Source organism: Elephas maximus, chromosome 2, assembly GCF_024166365.1.
Source record: "Elephas maximus indicus isolate mEleMax1 chromosome 2, mEleMax1 primary haplotype, whole genome shotgun sequence".
NCBI classification, from domain to species: Eukaryota; Metazoa; Chordata; class Mammalia; order Proboscidea; family Elephantidae; genus Elephas; species Elephas maximus.
In genome coordinates, this window is record NC_064820.1 from 110433015 (window position 1) to 110459708 (window position 26694).

General features: G+C 36.5%; 1 protein-coding gene and 1 pseudogene across 1 annotated transcript in view; both read right to left on the minus strand.

Annotated features, from left to right (window-relative positions):
• Positions 1–26694, minus strand: part of SLCO4C1 (solute carrier organic anion transporter family member 4C1) — a 74205-nt gene that overhangs the window by 12919 nt on the left and 34592 nt on the right. Inside the window, exons 3-9 of the mRNA XM_049871484.1 lie at positions 25757–25939; positions 21650–21746; positions 17103–17224; positions 15870–15988; positions 11659–11803; positions 11087–11282; positions 5322–5475 (exon numbers count right to left, since the gene is read on the minus strand). Coding sequence (XP_049727441.1) covers positions 5322–5475; positions 11087–11282; positions 11659–11803; positions 15870–15988; positions 17103–17224; positions 21650–21746; positions 25757–25939 — 1016 coding nt within the window. The remainder of the gene's footprint in view (positions 1–5321; positions 5476–11086; positions 11283–11658; positions 11804–15869; positions 15989–17102; positions 17225–21649; positions 21747–25756; positions 25940–26694) is intronic.
• LOC126070731 (uncharacterized) lies at positions 9741–9841 on the minus strand (annotated as a pseudogene).

Here is a 26694-nt window from a genome sequence, read left to right on the forward strand (position 1 = left end):
CAATTTATACCTACAGATGCAGACAACAAGAAAAAAAAAAAAAAGACAAAATCAAAACATTAGCTACATAACTTGAACAAATAGGAGAACAGCAAAAGAAGCCCACAGCCACCAGAAGAAAGGAAATAAAGATCAGATCAGAAATAAATGAAATAGGGAATAGAAAAACAATAGAAAGAATCAACAAAACCAAAAGTTGGTTCTTTGAAAGGATCAAGAAAATCTACAAACCACTGGCCAAACTGACAAAAGAAAAACAGGAGAGGATGCAAATAACCCAAATAAGAAATGAAATGGGGGCCACTACAGCACACCCAACTGAAATAAAAAGGATCATAACAGAGTATTGTGAAAAACTATACTCCAACAAATTTGAAAACCTAGAGGAAATAGCCAAATTTCTAGAAACACACTACCTACCCAAACTAACACAAAATGAATTTGAAAATGTGAACAGACCCATAAAAAGAAAAGATTGAAAAGGTAATAATAGTAAAAAAGAAAAAAACTCCCAACAACAACAAAAAAAAACCCTGGCCCAGATGGCTTTACTAGATAATTTTACCAAACATTCAGAAAAGAGCTTACACAAGTACTACTCAAAATATTCCAGAACATAGAAAAGGAAGCAAACTGCTGAATGCATTCTATGAAGCCAGCATTCTATGTACCAAAACCAGGCAAAGACACTTAAAAAAAAGAAAATTACAGACCTATATCTCTCATGAGTATAGATGCAAAAATTTTCAACAAAATTCTAGCTAATAGAATTCAGCATCATATAAAACAAATAATAAACCATAACCAAATAGGATTCATACCAGGTATGCAAGGATGGTTCAGCATTAGAAAATCAGTCAACATAACCCACCACTTAAATAAAAATCACATGATCATCTCAATTGGCACAGAAAAAGCATTCGACAAAGTGCTGATAAAAACTCTCAGTAAAACAGGTAGAGAAGGAAAATTTCTCAACATAATAAAAGGCATCTATGCAAAACCAACAGCCAACATCATTCTTAATGGAGAGATGTTGAAAACATTCCCCTTGAGAACAGGAACAAGATAAGGATGCCCTTTATCACCATCCCTACTTAACATTACGTTTGAAGTCCTAGCTAGACCAATAAGGCAAGAAACAGAAATAAAAGACATCCAAATAGGTAATGAAGAAGTAAAACTGTCCCTATTTGCAGATATGATACTACACATAGAAAACCCAAAAGACTCCATGAAAAAACTACTGGAACTAATAGAAAGATTCAGCAGAGTTGCAGAATACAAGATAAACATACAAAAATCAATTGGATTCCTATACACCAATAAAGAGAATGACGAAAGGAAATCAGGAAAACAATACCATTTATAATAGCCCAGAAAAAAATAAAATACTTGGAAATAAATTTAACCAGGGATATAAAAGACCTATACAAAGAAAACTACAAAGCACTACTGCAAGAAACAAAAAAAGATCTACATAATTGGGAAAGCATACCATGCTCATGGATAGGTAGACTTAACATTGTTAAAATGACAATCCCACCCAAAGCGATTTACAAATACAATGCAATCTCGATCCAAATACCAACAACATTCTTTAAAGAGATGGAAATACTTATCATTAACACTATATGGAAAGGGAAGAAGCCCCAGATAAGTAAAGCACTTTTGAAGAAGAATAATGTAGGAGGATTCGTACTACCTGACCTCATAACCTACTATACAGCTAGGGTAGCCAAAACAGCCTGGAACTGGTACAACAACAGACACATTGACCAATGGGACAGAATTGAGAACTCAGATGTAAATCCATCCACTTATGGTCACCTACTCTTTGACGAGAGCCCAAAGTCCATCAAATGGGGAAAAGACAGTCTTTTTAACAAACGATAATGGCAAAACTGGATGTTCATCTGCAAGAAAATGAAACAGGACCCATACGTCACGCCATATAAAAAACTAACTCAAAATGGATCAAAGACCTAAACAGAAAGCCAAAAGCTATGAAGTTCATAGAAGAAAAAATAGGATCAACACTAGAGGCCCTAATATATGGCATTAACAGGATACAAATCACAACCAACAACACAAAAGCTCCAGAGAATAAGCTAGATAACTGGGATCTTCTAAAAATTAAACACTTAAGCTCATCAACAGACTTCACCAAAAGAGTGAAAAGAGAAACTACAGACTGGGAAAAAAAACTTTGGCTATTACAAATCAGACAAAGGTCTAATCTCTAAAACAACAAAATCAAACACCTCTACACAAAAAGACAAATAATCCAATTAAAAAATGGACAAAGGAAATAGACACTTCACCAAAGAAGACATTCAAGTGGCCAACAGACACATGAGGAAATGCTCGTGATCACTAGCCACTAGAGAAATGCAAATCAAAACCACAATGTGATGCCATCTCGCCCCCAGCATTACTGTCATGAATCAAAAAGAAAAACAGGAATTAAATGCTTGAGAGGCTGATGGGAGATCAGAACTCTTATGCGCTGCTGGTGGGAATGCAAAATGATACAACCATTTTGGAAAATGATATGGTGCTTTCTTAGAAAGCTAGAAATAGAAATACCATATGATCCAGCAATCCCATTCCTAGAAAAATAAGTCATCACACGAATAGACATATGCACACCCATGTTCATTGCAGCATTGTTCACAATAGCAAAAAGGTGGAAACAATCTAGTTGTCTATCAACAGATGAATGGATAAACAAACCGTGGTACATACACACAATGGAGTATTATGCAATGATACAAAAAAAAAAAAAACACTATAATGAATCCATGAAGCATCTCATAACATGGATGAATCTGGAGGGACTTTCGCCGAGTGAAATAAGTCAATCACAAAAGGACAAATATTGTGTGAGACCACTGCCATTAAAACCCATGAAAAGGCTTACATACAAAAAGAAACAATCTTTCATGTTTACGGGGGTAGGGGGGTGGAGATGGAAAAACACTTAATAAACAATGGATAAGTGGAAAACTCAGTGAAGGGTAAGACAGTACACAATACTGGGGAAGCCAGCACAACCTGTACAAGGCAAGGTCATGTTAGCTCCACAGACACATCCAAACCCCCTGAAGGACCGAATTACTGGGCTGAGGGCTGTGGGGATCATGGTCTCAGGGTACATCTAGCTCAATTGGCATAACATAGTTTCTAAAGAATATGTTCTACATTCTACTTTGGTGAGTAGTGTCTGGGGTCTTAAAAGACTGACTGGCCATCTAGGATACTCCACTTTTCTCATCCCTTCGGAAGCATGAAGAATGAAGAAAATTAAAGATACAAAGAAAAGATTAGTCCAAAGGATTGATGGACCACATCTACCATGGCCTCTACCAGACTGAGTCCAGTACAACTAGATGATGCCCAGCTACCACCACTGATTGCTCTGACAGGGATCATGATAGAGGGTCCTGGAGAGAGCTGGAGAAAAACGTAGAGCAAAATTCTAACTCAGAAAGACCAGACTTGCTGGCCTGACAAAGACTGGAGAGTGTGGCCCCTGGACACCCTTTTGGCTCAGTAATGAAGTCACTCCTGAGATTCACCCTTCAGTCAAAGATTGAACAGGCCCATGGAACAAAACAAGACTAAAGGGGAGCACCAGCCCTGAGGCAGGGACTGGAAGGCAGGAGGGAACAGGAAAGCTGGCAATAGGGAACCCAGAGTTGAGAAGCAAGAGTGTTGACATGTCATGGGGTTGTTGACCAATGCCATAGAATAATGTGTGTACTAAGTGTTCGATGAGAAACTAGTTTGTTCTGTAAACCTTCATTTAAAGTACAATGAAAACAAAAATAAAAATAAATGTATTCACTACACTTAAAATTAAGTGTATATGTATATATGTATGTGTATATAAGATCAAAACAAAAAATCAAACCTGTTGCTGTCGAGTCAGTTCCATATACACACCCACATTTATGTACACATACATGTGCTTAGTTTTGTAAAAATATTTTCTTGCAATCTATATTTAAATATACTTATTTTGGTAATCTTCAATGTCCTTTTATACAGGAAAAGGAATTCATTTTGCCATATTTCAAATATTCAAGATTGTGATGTTTTGTCATATAATTCTTACATATCTTATTCATTGTGGTTTCTTATAGTATGTATTTATCTCATTTCCTCTTAAAGTTAAAAAATTATCTGCTAATGTGTAAAATATTATGTACTACTAGCAATCTGAATACTATTTGTCCCCGAGACTTTTAAATTCAAAGATGTCACTTTGAGGCCTAAGGTGCGCCTGACCCAAGCCACGGTATTTTTAATCACCTCATACGCATGTGAAAGCTGGACAGTGAATAAGGACGACCAAAGAAGAATTCATGCCTTTGAATAACGGTATTGGTGAAAAATATTGACTATACCGTGGACTGCCAGAAAAAAAGAACATCTGTCTTGGAAGAAGTATAGCCAGAATGCTCCTTAGAAGGGAGAATGGCGAGACTTGGTGTCAAGTACTTTGGACATGTTATCAGGAGGGACAAATCCCTGGAGAAGGACATCATGCTTGGTAAAGTAGAGGGTCAGCGAAAAAGAGGAAGACCCTCGATGAGATGGATTGACACAGTGGCTGCAACAATGGGCTCAGCCATAACAAAAGTTGTGAGGATGGCACAGGACTGGGCAGTGTTTTGTACTATTGTTACATAGTGTTGCTATGAGTCAGAACCAACTCAACCAGACCTAACAACAACAATTTAAAGATTAAATCTTTAAATTGTAGATGTAGTGCAATAAAATTCTAATGGAGTCTCTTAAACTAACTGTATAAAAAAGAGATAACACCTGAGTAAACCTATATGCATTTTAAGCCAGAATTAAAAGTAAATTTCTAGTTCAGAATAAATAAACGATTTGGACATTTAAAAATGTATCCAAGGCATGTCACATATAAACAACAAACATTTATTAACTTCCTTTATAAAAAAAAAAAAATACACGGTAATAAATAAAATGGCCATTCACTGCCATCAAGGACCTTATAATACAGTTGACAAAAAAGAAAACAATGCAAAAAGGTAAATAATATTTCAGTACTACAATAGAAGTGATGTTAAAAAAATGTATGTGAGTAACTGCTAAATGGATTGTTCAACAATAACTGCATCTGGGTTATGAAGGAGTCAGCTGGAGTGGTCAGAGGCTGTTTGATGGAGGAGGTGGGCCAAAAGGAAAGACTAGACACTGCATAACTCCACCAGAGAGTTCAAGAAGGTCACCCATCACAATACACAATCACATTGTCTCACTAAGTGCAGGTAAAGCCCTCTTACCTTTGGCCGTCGTGCTGAAACAAGATTTGTACAACCTGCAAAGCAGGGAGAAAAATATTGAACTCCATCTTTTCCACAGAGAGGATAATAATATGATCGCAAACAGTTACAATTGGCATTACAAGGAGCTGTCAAATTTCCTAGCTCTCCTGTCCTGTAAATAAATAAGAGAAAATTTATACATTTTAACTTTTAAAGTACAGTTCAGAAGGACTGTTATATCTTGCCATTAAGTCATTTACTCACTCACTCAACACATTTAGTTACTGAATGAAAAAACAAACAAACAAAAATTTCTCCCTTCAATTTAGAGCTTAACTTCTTATGGGGTAAAGAGGCTGTAAAAACAATATTTACTTAACATAATGTCTGTCATGATAAGAAAGATAAGGCAAAGTAAGGAAATAAAGCAGCGTTTCTCATTTAGACCAGATAATTCTTTGCTGTGTGGGGCTAGCCCTATGCATTGTATTAGTAGGTTAGAATTATCGCTGGCCTCTACTCACTAGAGCACCAGTAGCACCTGCCTCAGATGTGACAAACAAAAATGTCTCCAGATTGCAAAATTTCCTGGGCAGTGAGCGAAACCAAACCTGAACCAAACCCATTGCCACTGAGTTGATTCCGGCTCATAATGACCCTATAGGACAGGTTAGAACTGCTCTATAAGGTTTCCAAGGAGCAGCTGGTGGATTTGAACTGCCAACCTTTCCGATAGCAGCCTAGCTCTTAACCACTGTGCCATCAGGGCTCCAGGCAGTGAGGGCATGTGAAGCAACATTGGCCCCTCTTTGAGAGCCATTGGAATAGGGAATGGAGGGAAAAGGGGGCTCTTTTAGATGTCGTAGTCAGGACTGGTACCTGTAATGATAAGCATTTTAGCAGACATGCGAATCTCACCTATCAATAAGATTAGAAAATAAAACCCTTGCCTAAAAACCTGCTTACACATATAATTTAGAAGTAAGTTTTCAAGTGATTTAACATTTCCTAAATGTGCTTAAGAGCTTCACCGCAGCACATTTACATGTTACAGAGATTTATGTTCCCAACATAATAAACACAGTGCGTATGTCACCATAAAAGTGTCTGTCACATTCTCTAACACCAGGTCCAATCATAATGCATAAGATAGTAACTAAAAAAAAAAAGGAGATAGGGACATTGTTGTTGATATTTTGTTAGGTGTCATCAAGAGGATTCTGACTCATAGCAACAGAACGAAACACTACCCAGTCCTGTGCCATCTTCACAATCATTGCTATGCTTGAGCCCATTGTTAAAACCACTGTGTCAATCCATCTTGCTGACAGTCTTCCTCTTTTTCACTCTCTATTTTACTAAGCTTGATGTCCTTCTCTAGGGAATTGTCTCTCCTGATAACATGTCCAAAATTCTTGAGACAAAGTCTTGCCATCTTCCCTGCTAAGGGAATTGTTGGCTGTACTTCTTTCAAGGCAAATTTGTTTGTTCTTCTGGCAGTCTATGGTATACTCCATATTACTGACAAACACCATAATTCAAAGGCATCAATTCTTCTTTAGTCTTCCAACTTCATTGCCCAGCTTTCACATACATATGAGTGATTGAAAACACCACGGCTTGGCTCAGGTGCACCTTAGTCCTCAAAGTGGCATCTTTTCTTTTTAACACTTTAAAGAGGTATTCTGCAGCAGATTTGTCCAATACAATACATCATTTGGTTATTTGACGTTTCTGTGAGCATTGATTGTGAATTCAAGTTAAATTAAATCCTTGACAACTTCAATCTTTTCTCCATTTATCATGATGTTGCTTGTTGGTCTAATTATGAGGATTTTGGTTTTCTTTATGTTGAGGTGTAATCCATACTAAAGTCTCTAGTCTTTGATCTTCACTGATGTTTCAAGTCCTCTTCACTTTCAGCAAGCAAGGTTGTGTCATCTGCATTTCACAGGTTGTTAATGAGTCTTCCTCCAATCTTAATGCAGCATTCTTTTTCATATAGTCCAGTTTCTCAGATTATTTGCTCACCGTACAGGTTGAATTAGTATAGTGAAAGGATACAACCCTGATACACACCTTTCCTGAAGTTAAACCACCCAGTATTGCCTTGTTCTGTTCCAACTACCTCTTGTTCTATGTATGGGTTCTTCACGAGCACAACTAAATATCCTGGAATTCCCATTTTTCACAATGTTGTCCATAATTTGTTATGATCCACACAGTCAAATGTTTTTGCAAAGTCAATAAAACACAGATAAACATTTTTCTGATATTCTTTGCTTTCAGCCAAGATCCATCTGACATCAGCAATGATAGCCCTTGATCCACATCCTCTTCTGAATCTGGCAGTTGTCTGTTGATGTGCTGCTGCAATTGTTTTTAAATTATCTTCAGCAAAATTTTACTTGCATGTGATACTAATGATATTATTTGATAATCTCCTCCTTCTGTTGTATCACCTTTCTTTGGAATGGGCACAGATATGGACCTCTTCGAGTCAGTTAGCCAGGTAGTTGTCTTCCAATTTTCTTGGCATAGACAAGTAAGCACCTCTAGACCTGTACCCATTTGTTGAAACATCTCAATTGGTATTTCATCAATTCTTGAAGACTTGTTTTTCACCAATGCCTTCAGCGCAGCTTGGACTTCTTTCTTCACTACCGTCAGTTCTTGATTATATGCTACCTCCTGAAATGGTTGAACATTCACCAATTCTTTTTGATACAGTGACTCTGACTCTGTATTCTTTCCATCTTCTTTTGATGCTTCTGTGAGGTAGCCCTTCGAAATCTTCTGTTCAACTCTTTTACTTCATCATTTCTTCCTTCTGCTTGAGCTACTTGACTTTCAAGAGCAAGTTTCAGAGTCTCTTTTGACATCCATTTTGGTCTTTTCTTTCTTTCCTGTCTTCTTAATGACCTCTTGCTTTCTTCATGTATGATATCCTTGATGTCATTACACAACTTATCTGGTCTTTGGTCATTATTGTTTAATGAGCCAAATCTGTTCTTAAGATGGTCTCTAAATTCAGGTGGGATATACTTTGGTTCTTGTGGACTTGGTTTAGTTTTCTTCAGTTTCGTCTTGAACTTGCACATGAGCAATTGATTGTTCTGAAGTTGGCCCCTAGCCTTGTTCTGGCTGGTGATACTGGGCTTTTCTATTATCTCCTTCCACAGGTTAGTTGATTTGATTCCTGTGTATTTCATCTGACAAGGTCCACCTTCTACGTTCTACTTGCCATTTATGTTGGTAAAAAAGGCATTTGCAATGAAAAAGTCACTAGTCTTGCAAAATTCTATCATGCGATCACCAAGGCATATTTTCCAGCTACAGATCCTTCTTCTTTGTTTCCAACTTTTGCATTCCAATCACCAGTAATTATCAATGCATCTAGATTGCATGTTTCATCATTTCAGACTGCAGAAGTTGGTAAAAATCTTCAATCTCTTCATCTTTAGCGTTAGTGGTTGGGGGATAAATTTAAATAATAGTTGTATAAATTGTCTTCCTTGTAGGCATATGGATATTATCGTATCACTGACAGCACTGTACTTCAGGATAAATCTTGAAATGTTCTTTTTGACAGTGAATGCAATGCCATCCTCTTGTGTCATTCTTGGCAAAGCAAACCCTATGATCATCTGATTCAAGATGGCCAATACCAGTCTATTTCAGCTCATTAATGCCTAGGATATAGATCTTCAACCATTCCTTCTCAGTTTTGATGATTTCCCATTTTTCTTAGATTCATACTTCTTACATTCTACTTTACAATTACCAATGGATATTCACAGCCGTTTCATCTCTTTTTGAGTTGTGCCACATCAGCAAATGATGGTCCTGAATGCTTGACTCCATTCACATCATTAAGGCGGACTCTACTTTAAGTAAGCAGCTTTTCCCCAGTCGTATTTTTGGTGGCTTCCAACCTGAGGGGCTCATCTTCTGGCACTATATCAGACAACGTTTCCCTGCTATTCATAAGTTTTTCACCAGCCAATTTTTTCAGAAGTAAACTGCCAGGTCCTTCTTCTTTGTCTAGTCTGGAAGCTCCGTTGAAACCTGTCCACCATGGGTGACCCTGCAGGCATTTGAAATATACGTGGCATAGCTTCCAGCATCATAGCAACACACAAGCCACCACAGTTTGACAAATTATGAGTGTGGGGGAGGGGAGGGATGGAGATATATAAAAGATGGACAAGGACAGATAAAAGGCCATAAAACTTTAGAACAAAATAGGAAAGGGTAAAAGAGTAAGCAGAATAAGAGGAGAAAGAAGATATTCCCTTTCCTGAACTCGTAACTTTCTACAGGCCACTATCCCAACACTCATCTTGTTTTCTAGGTTTTTTGTTTTGTTTTGTATCATTATTTCTTTTGTGTGTGTGCTTTATGCGAAAGCTTAGGGTGCACATTAGTTTCTCATTCAAAAATTTATACAAAAATATGGAATGTTTCTTTGTGCAGGGGCCATACTAATCTTCTCTGTATCATTCCAACTATAGTATATGTGCGGCCGAAGCAAGCACTCTTGCCCTGTTGTATGGCAATTATCTGTATATTTGCCACTGTAGGAAATCACTTACAGGTAGGGAAATATAATGAGTGCAAGCCTTCTGCCCTCATCCTCTCCCCTCTTCTATCCCACCTTATACTGAACTCTTTTATCACACAAAGGATAAGAGTGAAGAGGAAAGAGCTGCCTAGGAGTGGCAGAGTCAAATAAACATGTTTCTCAAAGCCATTGCTGTTGTGTCAATTCTGACTCATAGCAACCCTACAGGACAGAATAGAACTGCCCCGATAGGGTTTCCAAGTCTGTAATCTTTACAGATGCAGCCTAGCACATATTTCTCCCCTGGAGTGGCTGGTGGGTTGAAACCACCGACCTTTTGGTTAGCAGATGAGTGTTTAATCACTGCACCAGCAGGTTCTTCCTGTCCCCCAAAGTAGCCCCTATTTCAAGCCTGAGGCTAAGGAAACATCCTAAAGCTTTCCCACAGCCTCTCCTTAAAGTGACACAGCACAGCCAAAGGAGGCAGATACAGGAATTGCTGTTCGTGTAATTCTCCACAGACCCACGAAAGCTAAAAGGTAGATTGATCAAATGTATATTACTTACACAATTACAGTTACAAGAGAACACAGAATTAAAGTCTTTCCTGCTAAAATGTACCGAAGTCTTATTTGAGCAGTGACCTGAGATCAAATCCAAGCTGCTTAACAACAGCAAAAAGAATGTAGTCTCAATAAGGTTTCCATCTGCAATCAACCCTCAATTATCCATTAGCTATAATGGAAACCCTGGTGGTGTAGTGGTTAAGTGCTATAGTCGCTAACAAAAGGGTCAGCAGTTCGAATCCACCAGGCACTCTTTGGAAACTCTATGGGGCAGTTCTACTCTGTCCTATGGGGCTGCTATGAGTTGGAATCGAAGTGATGGCACTGGGTTTGGTTTTTTTTTTTAATATATAATGTGAAATTCTCCCAGGGATGTGAATCCGATCATGCAAAGATTCCATTGAGTCAAGCATTGAACCCTGTAAACGACAGTTGCTCCATAATTGCTCTCTGAATAAATATTCTCACCTTTTATGAAGACCTCAATTGTGCAAATTGAAAAACATACCTACACATTCTTTTATAGGAAAAAGCCTTCCAATAATATAAAAGTCCAATTCCTCAGCATTTGGATAAAGAAAGCATATATTTGGATATAGTCACATAGCTTTTCACTCTGGTATTAATATCCAGGAGCACTGACATATATTTACCCATTATATGATTCCGACACACCAGCAAATGGTTCATTTTCACATTTGGCATAAACAAATATGAAGCTCAGCATAAGCGCAACTACAGATGCACACAACGAAAACTTCATTGTATTTTTACATGCCAATTTGAACTTTGAAACAAGGACACCACCTAAGATCTGACCGAGAGCAGCTCCAGGAATTAAAACAGCCCCTGATGAGAAAGAAGACACAGACTGTGAGAAAACACACAAGTATACTCATGAATTCATACTAGCAATTGGAAAATCTTAAAATAATTACCAATATGGTTTGAGCATATCAAATTATGCATCTAACTTAGGAATATATGCATAAATGACTTAATAGTTTCATAAAGTAAAGGACTAATACAAATATAACCTTTTTATCTCTTAAGTCCATACTATATATTGTGGAATATCAACAAATCAGAAAATTTTATCAAAATTAGTATAAAGTATAAATTTCAAAGAATGAGTTATTCAAAATTACAGACTATGCTAATAAACATCTAATGTGGTAAAGTAGAATCATTAGCCTAAGTTGGGAAAAAAAAAAAAAATGTTTACCTCCAAGGGTAGCTGCAAAGCTGGATGACAATCCAAATTGATTTTCTATGAATTTAGGTAAAAATGTAGCAAAACCAGTAGTAATTAAGGCTTCCGAAGTGGTTGATAAAACTAAACACATAAAGACAGTATTCCTCATCAGATTCTAAAGAAAAAATACAGTTCACCAAATGAATAACTATGTTCATACTGCAAAATGCAGCATTAGAATGGTAGCATTATAAAATCGGCAAAATTGAAGCATTTCCCCCAGCACAAAAATATAACAATGGATTATTAATCGATTTATAAGTGCAATACATATAAGTCAGGAAAGGTGTGTGTCAGGGTTGTATTCTTTCACCATACCTCTTAATCTGTATGCTGAGCAAATAATCTGAGAAGCTGGACTATATGAAGAAGAACACGGCATCAGGGTTGGAGGAAGACTCATTAACAACCTGCATTATGCAGATGACACAACCTTGCTTGCTGAAAGTGAAGAGGACTTGAAACACTTACCAGTGAAGATCAAAGACTAGAGACTTTAGTATAGATTGTACCTCAACATAAAGAAAATAAAAACTCTCACAACTAGACCAATGAGCAATATCTTCATAAACGGAGAAAAGATTGAAGTTGTCAAGGATTTCATTTTACTTGGATCCACAATCAACACCCTTGGAAGCAGCAGTCAAGAAATCAAAAGATGCATTGCATTGGGCAAATCCGCTGCAAAGGATCTCTTCAAAGTGTTGAAGAGCAAAGATGTCACCTTGAAGACTAAGCTGTGCCTGACCCAAGCCATGGTACTTTCAATCACATCATATGCATGTGAAAGCTGGACAATAATGAGGAAGACCGAAGAAGAATTGACACGTTTGAATTGTGGTGCTGGCAAAGAATATCGAATATACCATGGACTGCCAAAAGAACCAACAAATCTGTCTTAGAAGAAGTACAACCAGAACGCTCCTTAGAAGCAAGGATGGCGAGACTGGATCTTACAAACTTTGGACATGTTGTCAGGAGGGATCAGTCCCTGGAGAAGGACATCATGCTTGGGAAAGTACAGGGTCAGCAAAAAACAGGAAGACCCTCAATGAGGTGAATTGACACAGTGGCTGCAACAATGAGCTCAAGCATAACAATGATTGTAAGGATGGCGCAGGACTGGGAAGTGCTTCTTTCTGTTGTGCATAGGGTCGCTATGAGTCTGAACTGACTCGACAGCACCTAACAACAACAACAACGATGTGCAATACTGAGAAAAACTATATGTGGAGCACTTAGAGAATTTACACATTATTCCTCAGTTGTCATTGTTAGGTGCCCTCGAGTGGGCTCCGGCTCATAGCAACAACAAATCATAAAACAGAAAGAAACATAGCCTGGTCATGTGCCATCCTCACAATCGTTATTATGTTTGAGCCCATTGTTGGCAGTCAATCTGTCAATCCATTTAATTGAGGGTCTTCCTCTTTCACTTTATCAAGCATGATGTCTTTCTCCAAGGACTGGCCCCTCCTGATAATATGTCCAAAGTATGTGAAATGTATTCTCACAATCCTTGCTTCTAAGGAGCATTCTGGGTGTACTTCTTCCAAGACAAATTTGTTCATTCTTTTAGCAGTCCATGGTGTATTCAATATTCTTCACCAACACCACAATTCAAAGGTTCTTCTTTGGTCTTCCTTATACGTTGTCCAGCTTTCACACACATATGACACCACTGAAAATGCCATGGTTTGGTTCAGGTGCACCTTAGTCCTTAAAATGACATCTTTGCTTTTTAACACTTTAAAGCGGTATTTTGCAGCAGATTTGCCCAATGCAATGCATCATTTGATTTTCTGATTGCTGCTTCCATGGGCATTGCTTGTGAATCCAAGTACAATGAAACCTTTGACAGCTTCAATCTTTTCTGTTTATCATGATGTTGCTCATTGGTCCAGTTGTGAGGATTTTTGCTTTCTTTATGTTGAGATGTAATCCATTCTGAAGGTTGTGGTCTTGAATCGTCATCAGTAAGTACTTCAATGTCTTCATGGTAGGCAAGAGACAAGGGAAGAGGGAAAGGCCTGCTTGGAAAGCTTCCCTTCCCCAGTTTTATTATAAATCTCCATATTATAAATCTACTTCGCATTTGATTTTTGTTCTTGTTGCTATTTGAATTCCCATGCGCAGTGAATGAAGAACTTGACTGTGAGCACAGATGAAAGTGATTTCTAAGTACTTACTTCAGTAGTTAAGTACTGCAGGTAAGTGCAGCGAAACCTGTGAGAGCCAGAATTTAACAGGACTGCCTTGTTTTTCCAGGTCTTGAAAGTTTTTCACCTTTGACAAGGTGCAGTCACTCTTCTTCATCACTCTCTAGTGGAAAATATTTGAGTTTTCCTTCTCTCACAGGTTTCCACCTTACAGATTCTGGCTTTTGCAGGTTTTACTACATATGGTTAAAAAAACCCATTGCTGTTGAGTCGATTCCGACTCATAGTGGCCCTATCGGACAGAGTAGAACTGCCCCATAAGGTTTCCAAGGAGTTCCCGGTGGATTCAAACTGCCGAGCTTTTGGTTAGCAGTCATAGCTCTTAACCACTGTGATACCAGGGTTTCCATATATGGTTAAGTAAATTTAAATAAGTGTCTATATTGTTGGACATCTTAGAACCTTATTAACCTATCAGAGGGGAGCATAGCAATGCATTGTGCCCTGGTGGCACAGCGGTTAAGCGCTCAGCTGCCAACCAAAAGGTCAGTGGTTAGCCACTCCATGGGAGAAAAATATGGCAGTCTGCTTCCATAAAGATTTACAACCTAGGAAACCATATGGGGAAGTTATATTCTGTCCTATAGGGTCGCTATGCGTTGGAATCAACTCGACAGCAAAGAGTTTGGGTTTTCTGTAACCACAAAATGAAAACCAAATTACAGTTCTGCAAGATTAAAAGCAAAAAAAAGAAACCATAAATCAAAGCAAAACATACGTACACACACACACAGAGTCAAAAATGGACAAGATAATAGATGTCCAAGTGAGGGCCAGGTGACCAAATAAAAGAACAGGAGTGACATGATAAAAGGAGAAAAAGAACCTGAAGGAAGAGATACAATATATACATTTTTTTAAATAGTAATAGTAGAAAATACTTAAATCTTCAGATTAAAAAGGATCATGAATTCCGAGGAAGGATTAACAACAACAAAAAATAGACACATACTTACACATTAATTAGTGAACTTCCTGAAATCAAAGACAAATGAAAAAATTACAAGCTTCCAGACAGAAAGAATAAGAAAGAATCACAGTGACATGGAACTTTTCAACTGCAACACAATTAACCAGATAAGAGCAAAACAACATCTTCAAATTACTGGGATTAGAGAAGTACGATCCAAAAGTATTTATCCCGTCCAATACATTATTTGGACATTTGAGGACACTTAGATGGTTATCTTATTTGTGAAAAACCACCAATAAAATGCTGTTAATAGATATTTCAATCAGAATAGATATCTCAGACCATAAGGATAAAAAAACAGCAGTGATAGAAATTAAAATTTGTACCATAAATAGAAATTTATTAAGTAGAACAAAACTACTATAAGAAAAATAATGATGAGAACTAAAATGTATGAACAATCTCGGCAAAACACAAGAATATGCATGTATGGGAGAGAAGAGGGAAGAGCTGGAACATTTTAAGGTTTTCATTTGAGAAGGCGGCAAAAGAATAATGAAAAGTAAACAATTTCAAATATTGAAAAGTTAAATTAATAAACTATAAACTCTCTGATATACTTCATGCTTATGGTGTTACACAGAAAGAACACTTTTCTACTGAGCACAACAGAATGGCCAAAACACTTTTATTTCTTTAACCTGAAATCCAATTCCAGTTATCACTAAACGCCTCCTCTTTCATATTGGTTTGACATTCTCAAACATATTTACAATTTGATGACAACTGATCAATCCGTTACAGAAGGGAAATGGCACTGAATAATGGGTTGTAGTGTTAATGAGGAACCACTGAATATTAATACTGCCAATAAGATAACTCATGCTCTTTCGACTATTCTCCTCTGAAATAATTTTTGTTCACTCAAAGTAGAATAAAATGAAGTCTGAAGGGTTGTTTATAAGAGATAGAACTCTAGAAAGTAAGCAAACAGCAATGCATTACGATTTGTATGTGCACGGGTGTGTTTGTGAACAGTTTTATTTTACCTTTAGAGCAGCTGGTAAATCTTTGAAGCTCTTTCCAAAATTCTCATCTGCCTTTTGTATGAAGCTACTTTTACCCTGATGAGCCTGGGAAATTTTTCCAGCTTGAATTTCTGCTGTACCTAAAAAATAGCAAATGCAGTTGCTATCACTTCACTCTTAATTTTAAAAAGTTTGCTTTATAAATGACGCACTCCTCCAAGTACATAAATTCCATAAAATAGAGGCTAGCTCCTCATTTTGTGAACAAAATTGTACAAATACATATGGCTGTAATCTGGTAGTGGTATTCATTACCACTAGCTAAGGAAGTTACAGCTAGTCTAAATATTAAAATGAGATAAATTTGCTTCAACCACATATGTTTTCTTTTCATTTAAAATCTCTCTTGCTTGGCAAATGAAATTTTACCATCTAGCACCATTTTCCTTTGATTTTTATGATTACAGTGGCAATAAGTCTGAGAAAACAGTCAACATATGGAATTATAAGATGGAATGGCCCACGGTAGAAGGTAATCAGTGAGTCCACCCACTTCTATTCTGCCATCTTTTCTTTTGCTCATTTCCAAAGTTAATCATCCATCCTGTTGCAATAACAATGGAAACAACTAAATACCTTCAGCCTGGAGAAAATATTTTTACAGTTACGGATTTGAATTACATGATTTTACAGAACCAAGGTCTCGGAGAAAGAAATGGTTATTCTCTTCTACTAACCTTTTCTTTAGGTGCAGATGGTCGAGTATTAACATGTGGTTAAAAAAAAAATGAATCTATGGAACATGACTTTGCTGATAATTGAAAATAACAATTATTTGCATTTTCAACAACAAATAATTAACATGAATGGTTTAAGGCATATTTGCTCTTGACATTAGTGACTAATTGACTACAAAGTAATAGTTTGTAAGATATTGTGTCTTATATGTAATATAATGCAAGATTCCAGAAAGAGTATAAGAATAAATTTAGTAAGTACTTAGTAAAGAGTTGAATATGCACACAGTTCTGTTGATTGTTAATTGGAAATACATAAAAGTCATAAATTAAGATTGCTACACGATTTTTTAAAAAATAAATACAGATATTCAAAAGTTTATGCACATAGTCAGGCAACTAAAAGTCTATACAACAAGGAAGTTGAATTTTTTAGAGTTCTTATTAATTATAGAGAAAGCAACACCTGGTCTAGAATTAGAGTAAAACTCTCTGACTTTAATAAAAAAATATTTACCTGGTAAATATTTTGGGAAGCAAGAAAAAGGTATTATCAAAGACCAAGCAAAGAGCCAAGCCAAAAGAAACCCTATCCACCAAGCTCCCAGCCAGCGTGGGTCATCCTCATTGATACCAGCACTGTATGGATAGGAAAAAAAAAAAAGTAGAAGTAAACTCAACCTTATTAATTAAAATTTCAGTTATAATAATTCTATATTTTATAACACAAGTGCATATGGTGTAATATTATTATACTATCCAAAATTTCAACTGAAGCCACTGTGATAAATGAGACAACAGGTAGCAGGCACAAATTAGAATGATGAAAACAATGGTTTGCAAAGTATTTCAAAAATGGCAGATATGGTATAAAAGCTTAAGTTATTTGATAGTGAATAGACATATTCTGAATATTTAAAAACATACATAGGATTTCTCAACACTTTTTATCTGGCTTTGGCTATGTATTTCTCTTCTGTTCTATTTAATTAAATATATCTCATCAATAAATCATTGATCTATGTTCAAAGTCCATATACTTTGCTTTAATTATAGGGTTCTTTTAAATGTAAAATTTTTCTTAAAACAACATATTAGCAATTTTTAATATCTGTGTATCTATAAGCTCTTCTTTAAAACACACCACTGCTACAATTTCTCTAATTCCCCCACTGAACTTAAAGTGTCTTTCTTAAAAACCCAGCTCTCTACTTCAAAGGCTTCTTTGCATAACTTTTTTCATAGTTCTTGTGTGGTAAGGATCAGCATGAATCCAATTCCCAAAACACAGATACTGATCTAATCCTCATATCCTCATTGCCAGCCACCCACACACCACTCTGTCTCTCTGACCCTAGCCACCTGAAGCTGGGTCAGAGCTCACACATGACACCCCAACTTACTGCCTGCTGGCCACAAATTCAAGGCTAATTTCTTATTACCCCTTCAAAATGCCAGCTGCAAGCACAGAATTCCACGCAATACCCTTACTTTCTAACCTGCTGGCTCTTACTACGCCTTTTGAATTCGATAATTTGCTGGAACAACTCACAGAATACATGGAAGTTATACTATATTTATGACTACAGACTTACCGTACCAAAAAGGATATGAAATGGATGCATGGTGCAAGGTCTGGGATGGTTCTCAGTGTGGGGCTTCCATGTCCCAAGGGACATGCTACCCCCCTGAGAGCAGATGTTCTCATAAACCAGGAAGCTCTCTGAGCCTCCATGTTCAGGGCTTTTATAGGCCAGTTCTGCAAAATAGGCTAAATCATGCCTCTTGAGGCTAATTGATATTGATCTTCCAGGTGAAACTTTTCTAGTCTCGCCAGCCCCTACACACTAGCACAAATCCTCAGGTTTGGCCTGGGATCTCAGACCAAGTCATTGCAATTACTCCAAGAGTTATTTCTCTGGAGCTAAGGACAAAGACCACCTCATTTAGGGTTTAAAACTAAGACCTTTACCCCCACAGTCTCCAAAATATTAACCTCGGATTAGCAGTTCAGTAAATAAATCACATAACTATATGTTCTCATTTATTGCTCACAGTCATGCAAAGAACTGTGAAGTCATGATTCCTAGTGGTAAAATGAGAAAATGAGCCTCACTGAAGGTTACTAATGACTCTATTCAGGGAAAGAAAAAGATAATTCATTGGTTAAGATGAGAACTTTGATGTCAAAAAGATCTACTTTGATTCATGTCCCAGCCACTTACCAGCTGTGTATATCATCTACCACAAAGAATGAGTGAGAGGATTAAGTAAAATGTTCTTGTTGTTATGTGCTGTCTAGTCAGTTCCAACTCATAGCAACCCTAGGTACAACAGAACAAAACACTGCCCAGTTCTGCACCATCCTCACAATTGTTGTTATGTTCAAGCCCATTGTTCCAGTCACTATGTCAATCCATCTCATTGAGGGTCTTCCTCTTTTTCACAGAACCTGTACTTTACCAAATATGATGTCCTTCTCCAGGGACTGGTTCCTCCTGAAAGTCTCGACATCCTCACTTCTAAGGAGCATTCTGGCTATACTTCTTTCAAGACAAATTTGTTTTTCTTCTGGCAGTTCATGGTATATTCAATATTCTTCACCAACACCATAATTCAAACATGTCAACTCTATTTCAGTCTTCCTTATTCAGTGTACAGCTTTCGCATGCATATGAGGTGATTGAAGATACCATGGCTTGGGTCAGGTGCACCTCAGTCCTCAAGGTGACATCTTTGCTTTTTAACACTTTAAAGAGATCTTTTGCAGCAGATTTGCACAATGCAATACATCATTTGATTTCCTGACTGCTGCTTCCATGGATGTTGATTGTGGATTCAAGTAAAATGAAATCCTTGACAACATCAATATTTTCTCCATTTATCATGATGGTACTTATTATTATTAAGTAAGGAAACCCTGTGGCATAGTGGTAAAGTGCTACAGCTGCTAACCAAAGGGTTGGCAGTTCAAATCCACCAGGCACTCCTTGGAAACTCTATGGGGCAGTTCTACTTTGTCCTGTGGGGTTGCTATGAGTTGGAATGGGCTCGATGGCACTGGGTTTGGTTTTTTTTTTTTTTAAAATAATGCATGTAAAACAAAATAACACGTTATTTTGCATGTTGTCTTACACATTATATGGAATCAATAAATAGGCTTATTATTATTTTCTATTGTTGCAGTTTTGGAAGCTGCACAATATGATCTCTGTAACACTAATCAGAACTACTATAGGACTTACACTTAGAATCATAAACCCTTGAAAATCTTCAGGTAATCTTCCAAAAGTAAAATCTACTTAAACATAAGTAATTTTAATAGAATTCTTGTTTTTGAACAATGCATAGGGTCCTGGATGTATACTTTGAAAAATCTCACCAGATAATTCTATTAAGCATTCTTATTTATGAATAATTCCATTATACTAAGAGATGCTTGTGGCATTAATTTAAGAATTAATTTATGAAGCAATATAGCCACATTAGGATAGTATATAAGAATTGTATGTATGCAAGGTCAATGGAAAAGCTCAATATCATCAGTTAGAACAAGTCTAGGGCCTGAATGCAGAACAGACCATCAATTGCTCATACGCAAGCTCAAGTTGAAGATGAAGAAAATTAAAACAATTCCACAAGAGCCAAAGTATGATCTTGTCTATATTCCATCTGAATTTAGAGACTATCTCAAGAATAGATTTGAAGCATTGAATACTAATGACCAAAGACCAGATGAGTTGTGGGATGGCATCAAGGACATCATAAATGAAGAAAGCAAAAGGTCAATAAAAAAAACAGGAAAGAAAAGACCAAAAATGATGTCAGAAGAGACTCTGAAACTTGCTCTTGAATGCAGAGTAGCTAAAGCAAATGGAAGAAATGATGAAGTAAAAAAGATGAACAAAATTTCAAGGGCAGCTGGAGAAGACAAAAATATTATAATGAAAAAGCATGTTTACAATTATAATGAAAAGATATTTAATGAAAATTAAAAGTATTCAACTGTGTGAAATTAAAAATATTCATAACAAATTATGGATAACATTGTGAAGAATGGGAATTCCAGAACACTTAATTATGCTCCTGAGGAACCTGTACATAGATCAAGAGGAAGTTGTTCGAACAGAGCAAGAGGATACTGAGTGATTTAAAATCAGGAAAGGTATATGTCAGGGTTGTATCCTTTCACCATACTTATTCAATCTGTATGCTGATCAAATAATCCAAGAAGCTGGGCTGTATGAAGAACAATGTGGTATCAAGATTGGAGAAAGACTCATTAGCTACCTGAGTTATACAGATGGCACAGCCTTGCTTGCTGACTTGAAGTACTTACTGGTGAAGATCAAAGACTACGGCCTTCAGTATGGATTACACTTGAACATAAAGAAAGCAAAAATCCTCACAACTGGACCAATAAGCATGATAAACAGAGAAAATATTGAAGTTACCAAGGATTCCATTTTACTTGGATCCACAATCAACAGCCATGGAAGCAGCAGTCAAGAAATCAAATGTCGTGTTGCATTGGGCAAATCTGCTTCAAAGGACCTCTTTAAAAGTGTTAAAAGGCAAAGATGTCACCTTGAGAACTATGGTGCACCATGGACTGCCAGAAGAATGAACAAGTTTGTCTTGGAAGAAGTACAGCCAGAACACTCCTTAGAAGTGAAGACAGGGAGACTTCATTTCATGTATTTTGGACATGTTATCAGGAGGGACCAGTCCCTGGAGAAGAACATCATGTTTAGTAAAGTAGAGGGTCAGAGAAAAAGAGGAAGACCCTCAATGAGATGGATTGACACAGTGGCTAGAGCAATGGGCTCACACATAGCAACAATTTTGAGGATGGTGCAGGTATGGGCAATGTTTCATTCTGTTCTTTGAGTCAGAACCATCTTGACGTCACCAAACAACAACATATAAGACTTGCATATATTTGTTGCCTGAAAAAATCCCTCAAGCTATACTCAGGAAATACTAGAAAAGTGTTAAGTTTATGATGTTAGCATTATTAAAATAAAAATAAATTTAAATAAAAGAAAGTAGACGTTGCCTTGCCTTCGTCCCATAGCAGCATCAATATACACGGTTAGCAGTTGTCCTCCCAAAACATAGCCAATAGCAGGGCCTAAGACTGACATGGAATAGCCGATTCCTAGGAGAAGAACAAGGAAATTGAATATGGTCACATGTACAAATTTTCTTTGAATGTGTAACAGTAGTGAAGAGGAGAAATAAGTTTAGAGTCAGAAAATGTAAACAATTAAAATTACATAAAAATGAAACATTTTCACTAAAAAAATACAAATTAAACTGCATCATTTTTTCAAGTCAAGGTACCTAAAATATTTAATTCAATGTGTAAGCTGTTAGACTGTAATAATAACTGCAATAAATCCAATACTTATGAATCCATGTAAAACTATGTTAACTGGTAGCAGGGGCAAGTCTAGCACACACGTAAGTGGAGCCTCAAAGGAGATAATAAAACAGAAGCACTATTTGAACAAAAAAAAATTACAGAAGAGAATTTTCTGAAACCAATGAAATATATAAAGCAACATATTCAGAAAGTTATATAAATACAAACCAGGCTAAATAAAAGGAAATTGGCACCTAGGCACATTATAGTAAAACTGCTGGAAATTAAACACAAAGAGAAAAGTATCTCAAAAGCATCTGGGGTTGGGAGAGTGATGTATGTATGTGTATGTATACATGCTACCTTCAAAGATATGAATGACAAATGGCATCTTAAAAAGAAATAAAGGAAGTGAGAAGACATGGAACGATATTTTTAAAGTACTGAAAGAAAATCAATGGTCAACTAATAATCTATTCCCAGAGAAAATAGCATCAAGGAAAAGGGTTAAAAAAAAAAAAATTGTTTTTGGATAAACAAAAGCTAAGAGAATTCCTCACAAGCAGACTGCTCCAGGAAATTAATTCAAGGCTGTTCTTCAGGTAGAAAGAAACTGATCCCAGATCAAAGCTCAGAGGTGCAGTAAGAAGGACATAAGAGAAGGCAAATATGCTGGTAAATATTAATGAATATTTTTAAATAAAACATTAATAATAATTATTTCATGAATCTAAATACATAAGAGATCAATGCATACAAAAACAATTGAAGGAGATAAATGAAGTTCAAGGGTTCTAAGGCCCTTGTGATGATCAAGGATGTGGTAAAAGTACCAACAAACATTAGAATTTCGTAATCAAGTTTTTATGTGTGGTAATTAGTAAACAAATAGTAAAAGAGTGTGTATCCATTAAATTAATAAAAGGGGAAATGAAATAATAAAAAATAATTGATCAAAATAAAGGAAAAAAGGACAAGAAATACGAACATAGAGAAAATAGAAAGCACATATTAAGATGAAAGATTTAAAGCTTAAAATATCAGGAAATGGATTAAAAAGTTCAGTTAAAAGACGCAGATTGTCAACCGAAGGAAAACATCAAATACAAAGACATAAAGGGTGAGTAGCATGGAAAAGGTTGTGAGGATAGAGATTTTATGTTAACCAATTTTTTCTTCTTTCTAATATGTAGTGCTATGGATTAAATTGTGTCGCCCCAAAATGTGTGCCAACTTGGCTAAGCCACGATAGTATTGTGTGATTGTTCACCATTTGTAATTTGATGTGATTTTCCTATGTGCTGTAAATCCTACTTCTATGGTGTTAACGAGGCAGAATCATAGACAGTTATGTTAATGGGCAAGACTCAAACTACAAGACTAGGTTGTATTTTGAGTCAATCTCTTTTGAGACATAAAAGAGAGAGGCGAGCAGAGAGACAGAGGGATTTCATACCACGAAGAATGAAGAACCAGGAGGGGAACATGGCCTTTGGACCCAGGGTCTCTGCACTGAGAAGCTCCTAGTCCAGGGGAAGATTGATGACAAGGATTTTCCCCCAGAGTTGACAGAGGGAGAAAATCTTCCCCTGGAGCTGGTACCCTTCCACCTCCACAGACTGTAAGGAAATAAATTTCTCTTTGTTGAAGCCATTCACTTGTGATATTTGTGTTATAGCAGCACTAGATAACTAAGACAGGTAGCAAATGGTGACTGTTGTTTTCATTTAGCCCATTTTTGCCTTGTTATGTAATGTTTTTCACATAGAGAGCTGTGTGCTACCAATAATAGTTGTTATTTTACAGGAAAGAAAGAATGGAAGAAGTTTTGGAAATGGGGAAATTTACAAATATAGAAAGCATAAGAAAGGAGGGGTTTCATTCAACAGAACTATTGCCCGATGAAAAATACTGGTTATCTGTAATGAGGAAAAACAAATATAAGATACAATAATTAAAAGAAGCATTCATATGAAACTAAAGGATAAAAGCTAAATTAATTTCTCAGTTTTGTTAATTTGTTCTTTTCCCTTACTCTCAATAACTACCATTCTACAAATCCCTCCTGTGCACAAAAGAGTTAACAGAGGAGGCCCAAGACTCCAATCCTTAAATAGGTCAGCTTGCAAGGTAGGCTCTTGGCTGGTCTTTGGAAACTTGGATGTCAGTAGGGTGCCCACCATTCCCTAACTGATAATAGTGTCTCACTGTCCCCAAACTGCTTGTATAAACAATGAGTTTTTTGCTGACCAACTGTTTTCCTTCTGGGAGTCTGTAACTTTGGAACACATTAGGCAGGCAGTACCTACATGAACAGATTCCAATAAAAACTTTGGGCACTGAGTCTCTAATGAGCATCCCTGGTAGACAATATTTCAGACATGTTGTCACAATTGTTACTGGACAACTGTGTCTTGTGTGACTCCACCAGGAGAGGACTCTTGGAAACTTGTACCTGGTTTCCCCCAGACTTCACCTTATAGGCTTTTCCCCTTTGCTGATTTTGATTTGTATCCTTTTGCTGTAATAAGTCATAGTCATGAGTAGTATTACATACTGAATCCTGTGAGCCCGCCTAAGGAATTATCAAACCTGGAAATGGTCTCAAGGATTCCCAACACACATATTCTGTTTAAATATTTTTTTTTTAATAATTCCCTACATTAGTATGTTACTGAATTATGAAGATTATAATTGCTTTCTGAGAAGTATTGACCACAAAGGAAGTTCAGAGGGGAAGTCCCCTTGAACTGGAAGGGTGAAAAGCATCCACGTTAGCTAACTGGAAAAGAAAAAAAGCACTGTTGAATTCATAAATGCAGAAGAAATTGTACACATCAGCCAGAACTTGTAAAGAGCATACCAGAGCTTGTGGAGAGACCAAGTCAAAACAAATAGAGAAAACAGGCAGAAATTTAGCAGCTTCCATAGAAGGGTTGGGCCCAAGTAGACGTTGTAGTCTCTCATGGCTGCACTGAATACACTTCCAGGTAATACGGCAATGAGCACCCAAGATCAAGATAATAGAGTAATAAAGAGAAAACTCATTTGCAAATAAACTGCTCCATAATTAGAGGTAGGGCCACGCATAGTATAGTAACCTCTACCTTGGGGGTACATCAGGGAAAGAATTTAAGAGAAATTTATGTGACCAAGAATTAGATAACAAAGTAAAAAACCAAGTCATGTATAAAAAGGGCTAACTTGAAAACACCAGTTTCTGGGGACTACATTATGGTTTCTTGTATTGACTCTAATCAAGTCTATGAAGAATGTAATAAGTCGTGTAGAATGGCAGAGCTCACTCTCTTCCAAATCTGTGTAACTTAGCCTGGGATTCAAGCAGTCTAGACAGCCTGCTGCTGCTTGAGTGGCTCTTCCCATCCAGAAAGTCTGGCATAGCCCAGAGACATAGAGCTGAGGACAACTGCATCCAATTGAAGGGCTTGATATACCAGTAAATAACTAAATAAAGAAATCAAAAAAAAAAAAAAACCACTGCTGTTGAGTCGATTCCAATTCATAGCGACCCTATACTACAGGAAAGAATTGCCCTATAGGGTTTTCAAGGAGTGCCTGGTGAATTCAAACTGCCGAACTTTTGGTTAGCAGCCCAAGCTCTTAACCATTATGCCACCACAGTTTCCAAACAAATAAATAAAATCAATGTCATATTTATATAATGAAAATACTTATGATATTACAACTAACTTTTTAATAAATGCATGCTATATTTTGCTTGTAAATTAAACAAATAATAAGACAAAACACTACTGAGACATTTATATAGAAAATCATCTTACCTATATAGAGGGATGATTTGTGTGTGGGCACAGAATCATCAATAAAAGCTGTTCCTAGGGTATAGAGAGGAGTTCCTCCTGTTCCCAGAAACAGTTGTCCCAAGATGAAGACATACAAATAGTTAGAAAGTGAAGACGCTGAAGAGGCACAACCGGTGCTATTCCTTGTTTGTAAGCAAGTATCTTCAGAAAAAAACAAAAAAGACTAAAATTGAGAACTTAACAGAAATTTAGCTAATAATTTAAATATCCATCTTACTTGGCAAACGCAACTTTCTTTATTTCTTCCAATCAGTTCACTCTAATTACATTTAAACTATTTAGACTATTACTAAAGAAAATTTATAAAATCTAGCATGTCAAAATTTAGGAAATGAAGAACAAAACTGAGAAACATTAACAATCAAAATTAATAACTTTTCAGGAAAACTAATCTCAGCACATTTGAAACAAGTAGTGCCAGGAAAGTATCATTTTTTTAGATTAAAAACAAGAAAACTAGTCAATTTCTTTCAAAGATGTAAACACAATATCAAAGACATAAACACAATATGACCACCGTACTGAGTTTATCAATCAACACCTTAAACATACTATAAAGTATACTTCGGTTATAGGGCTAAAATAGTAATTCCCAGTACTCACTACAAAGCAGTATATTTTGAAGTTATGTCTGATTCTCTTTATAGCTCAAACGTTTTATTCAATTTCTTTTTTGGAAGTAATTTCTGAGTCTATATGATATTCTTCAGTATATCATCAAAGGAAAGAAGTTATCTTTTCAGATTTGATCAAAATTTTAAAAAAAATCATATCTAAGACAAAGACTGGGCATCACAGTAAATTCTATTTCCTAAACTCATCTAATACTAAAAAACTGAGATGCTTATTGATAATAAGATATCTAGAACTTGCCCTTTGAATGTGGTATACTAACA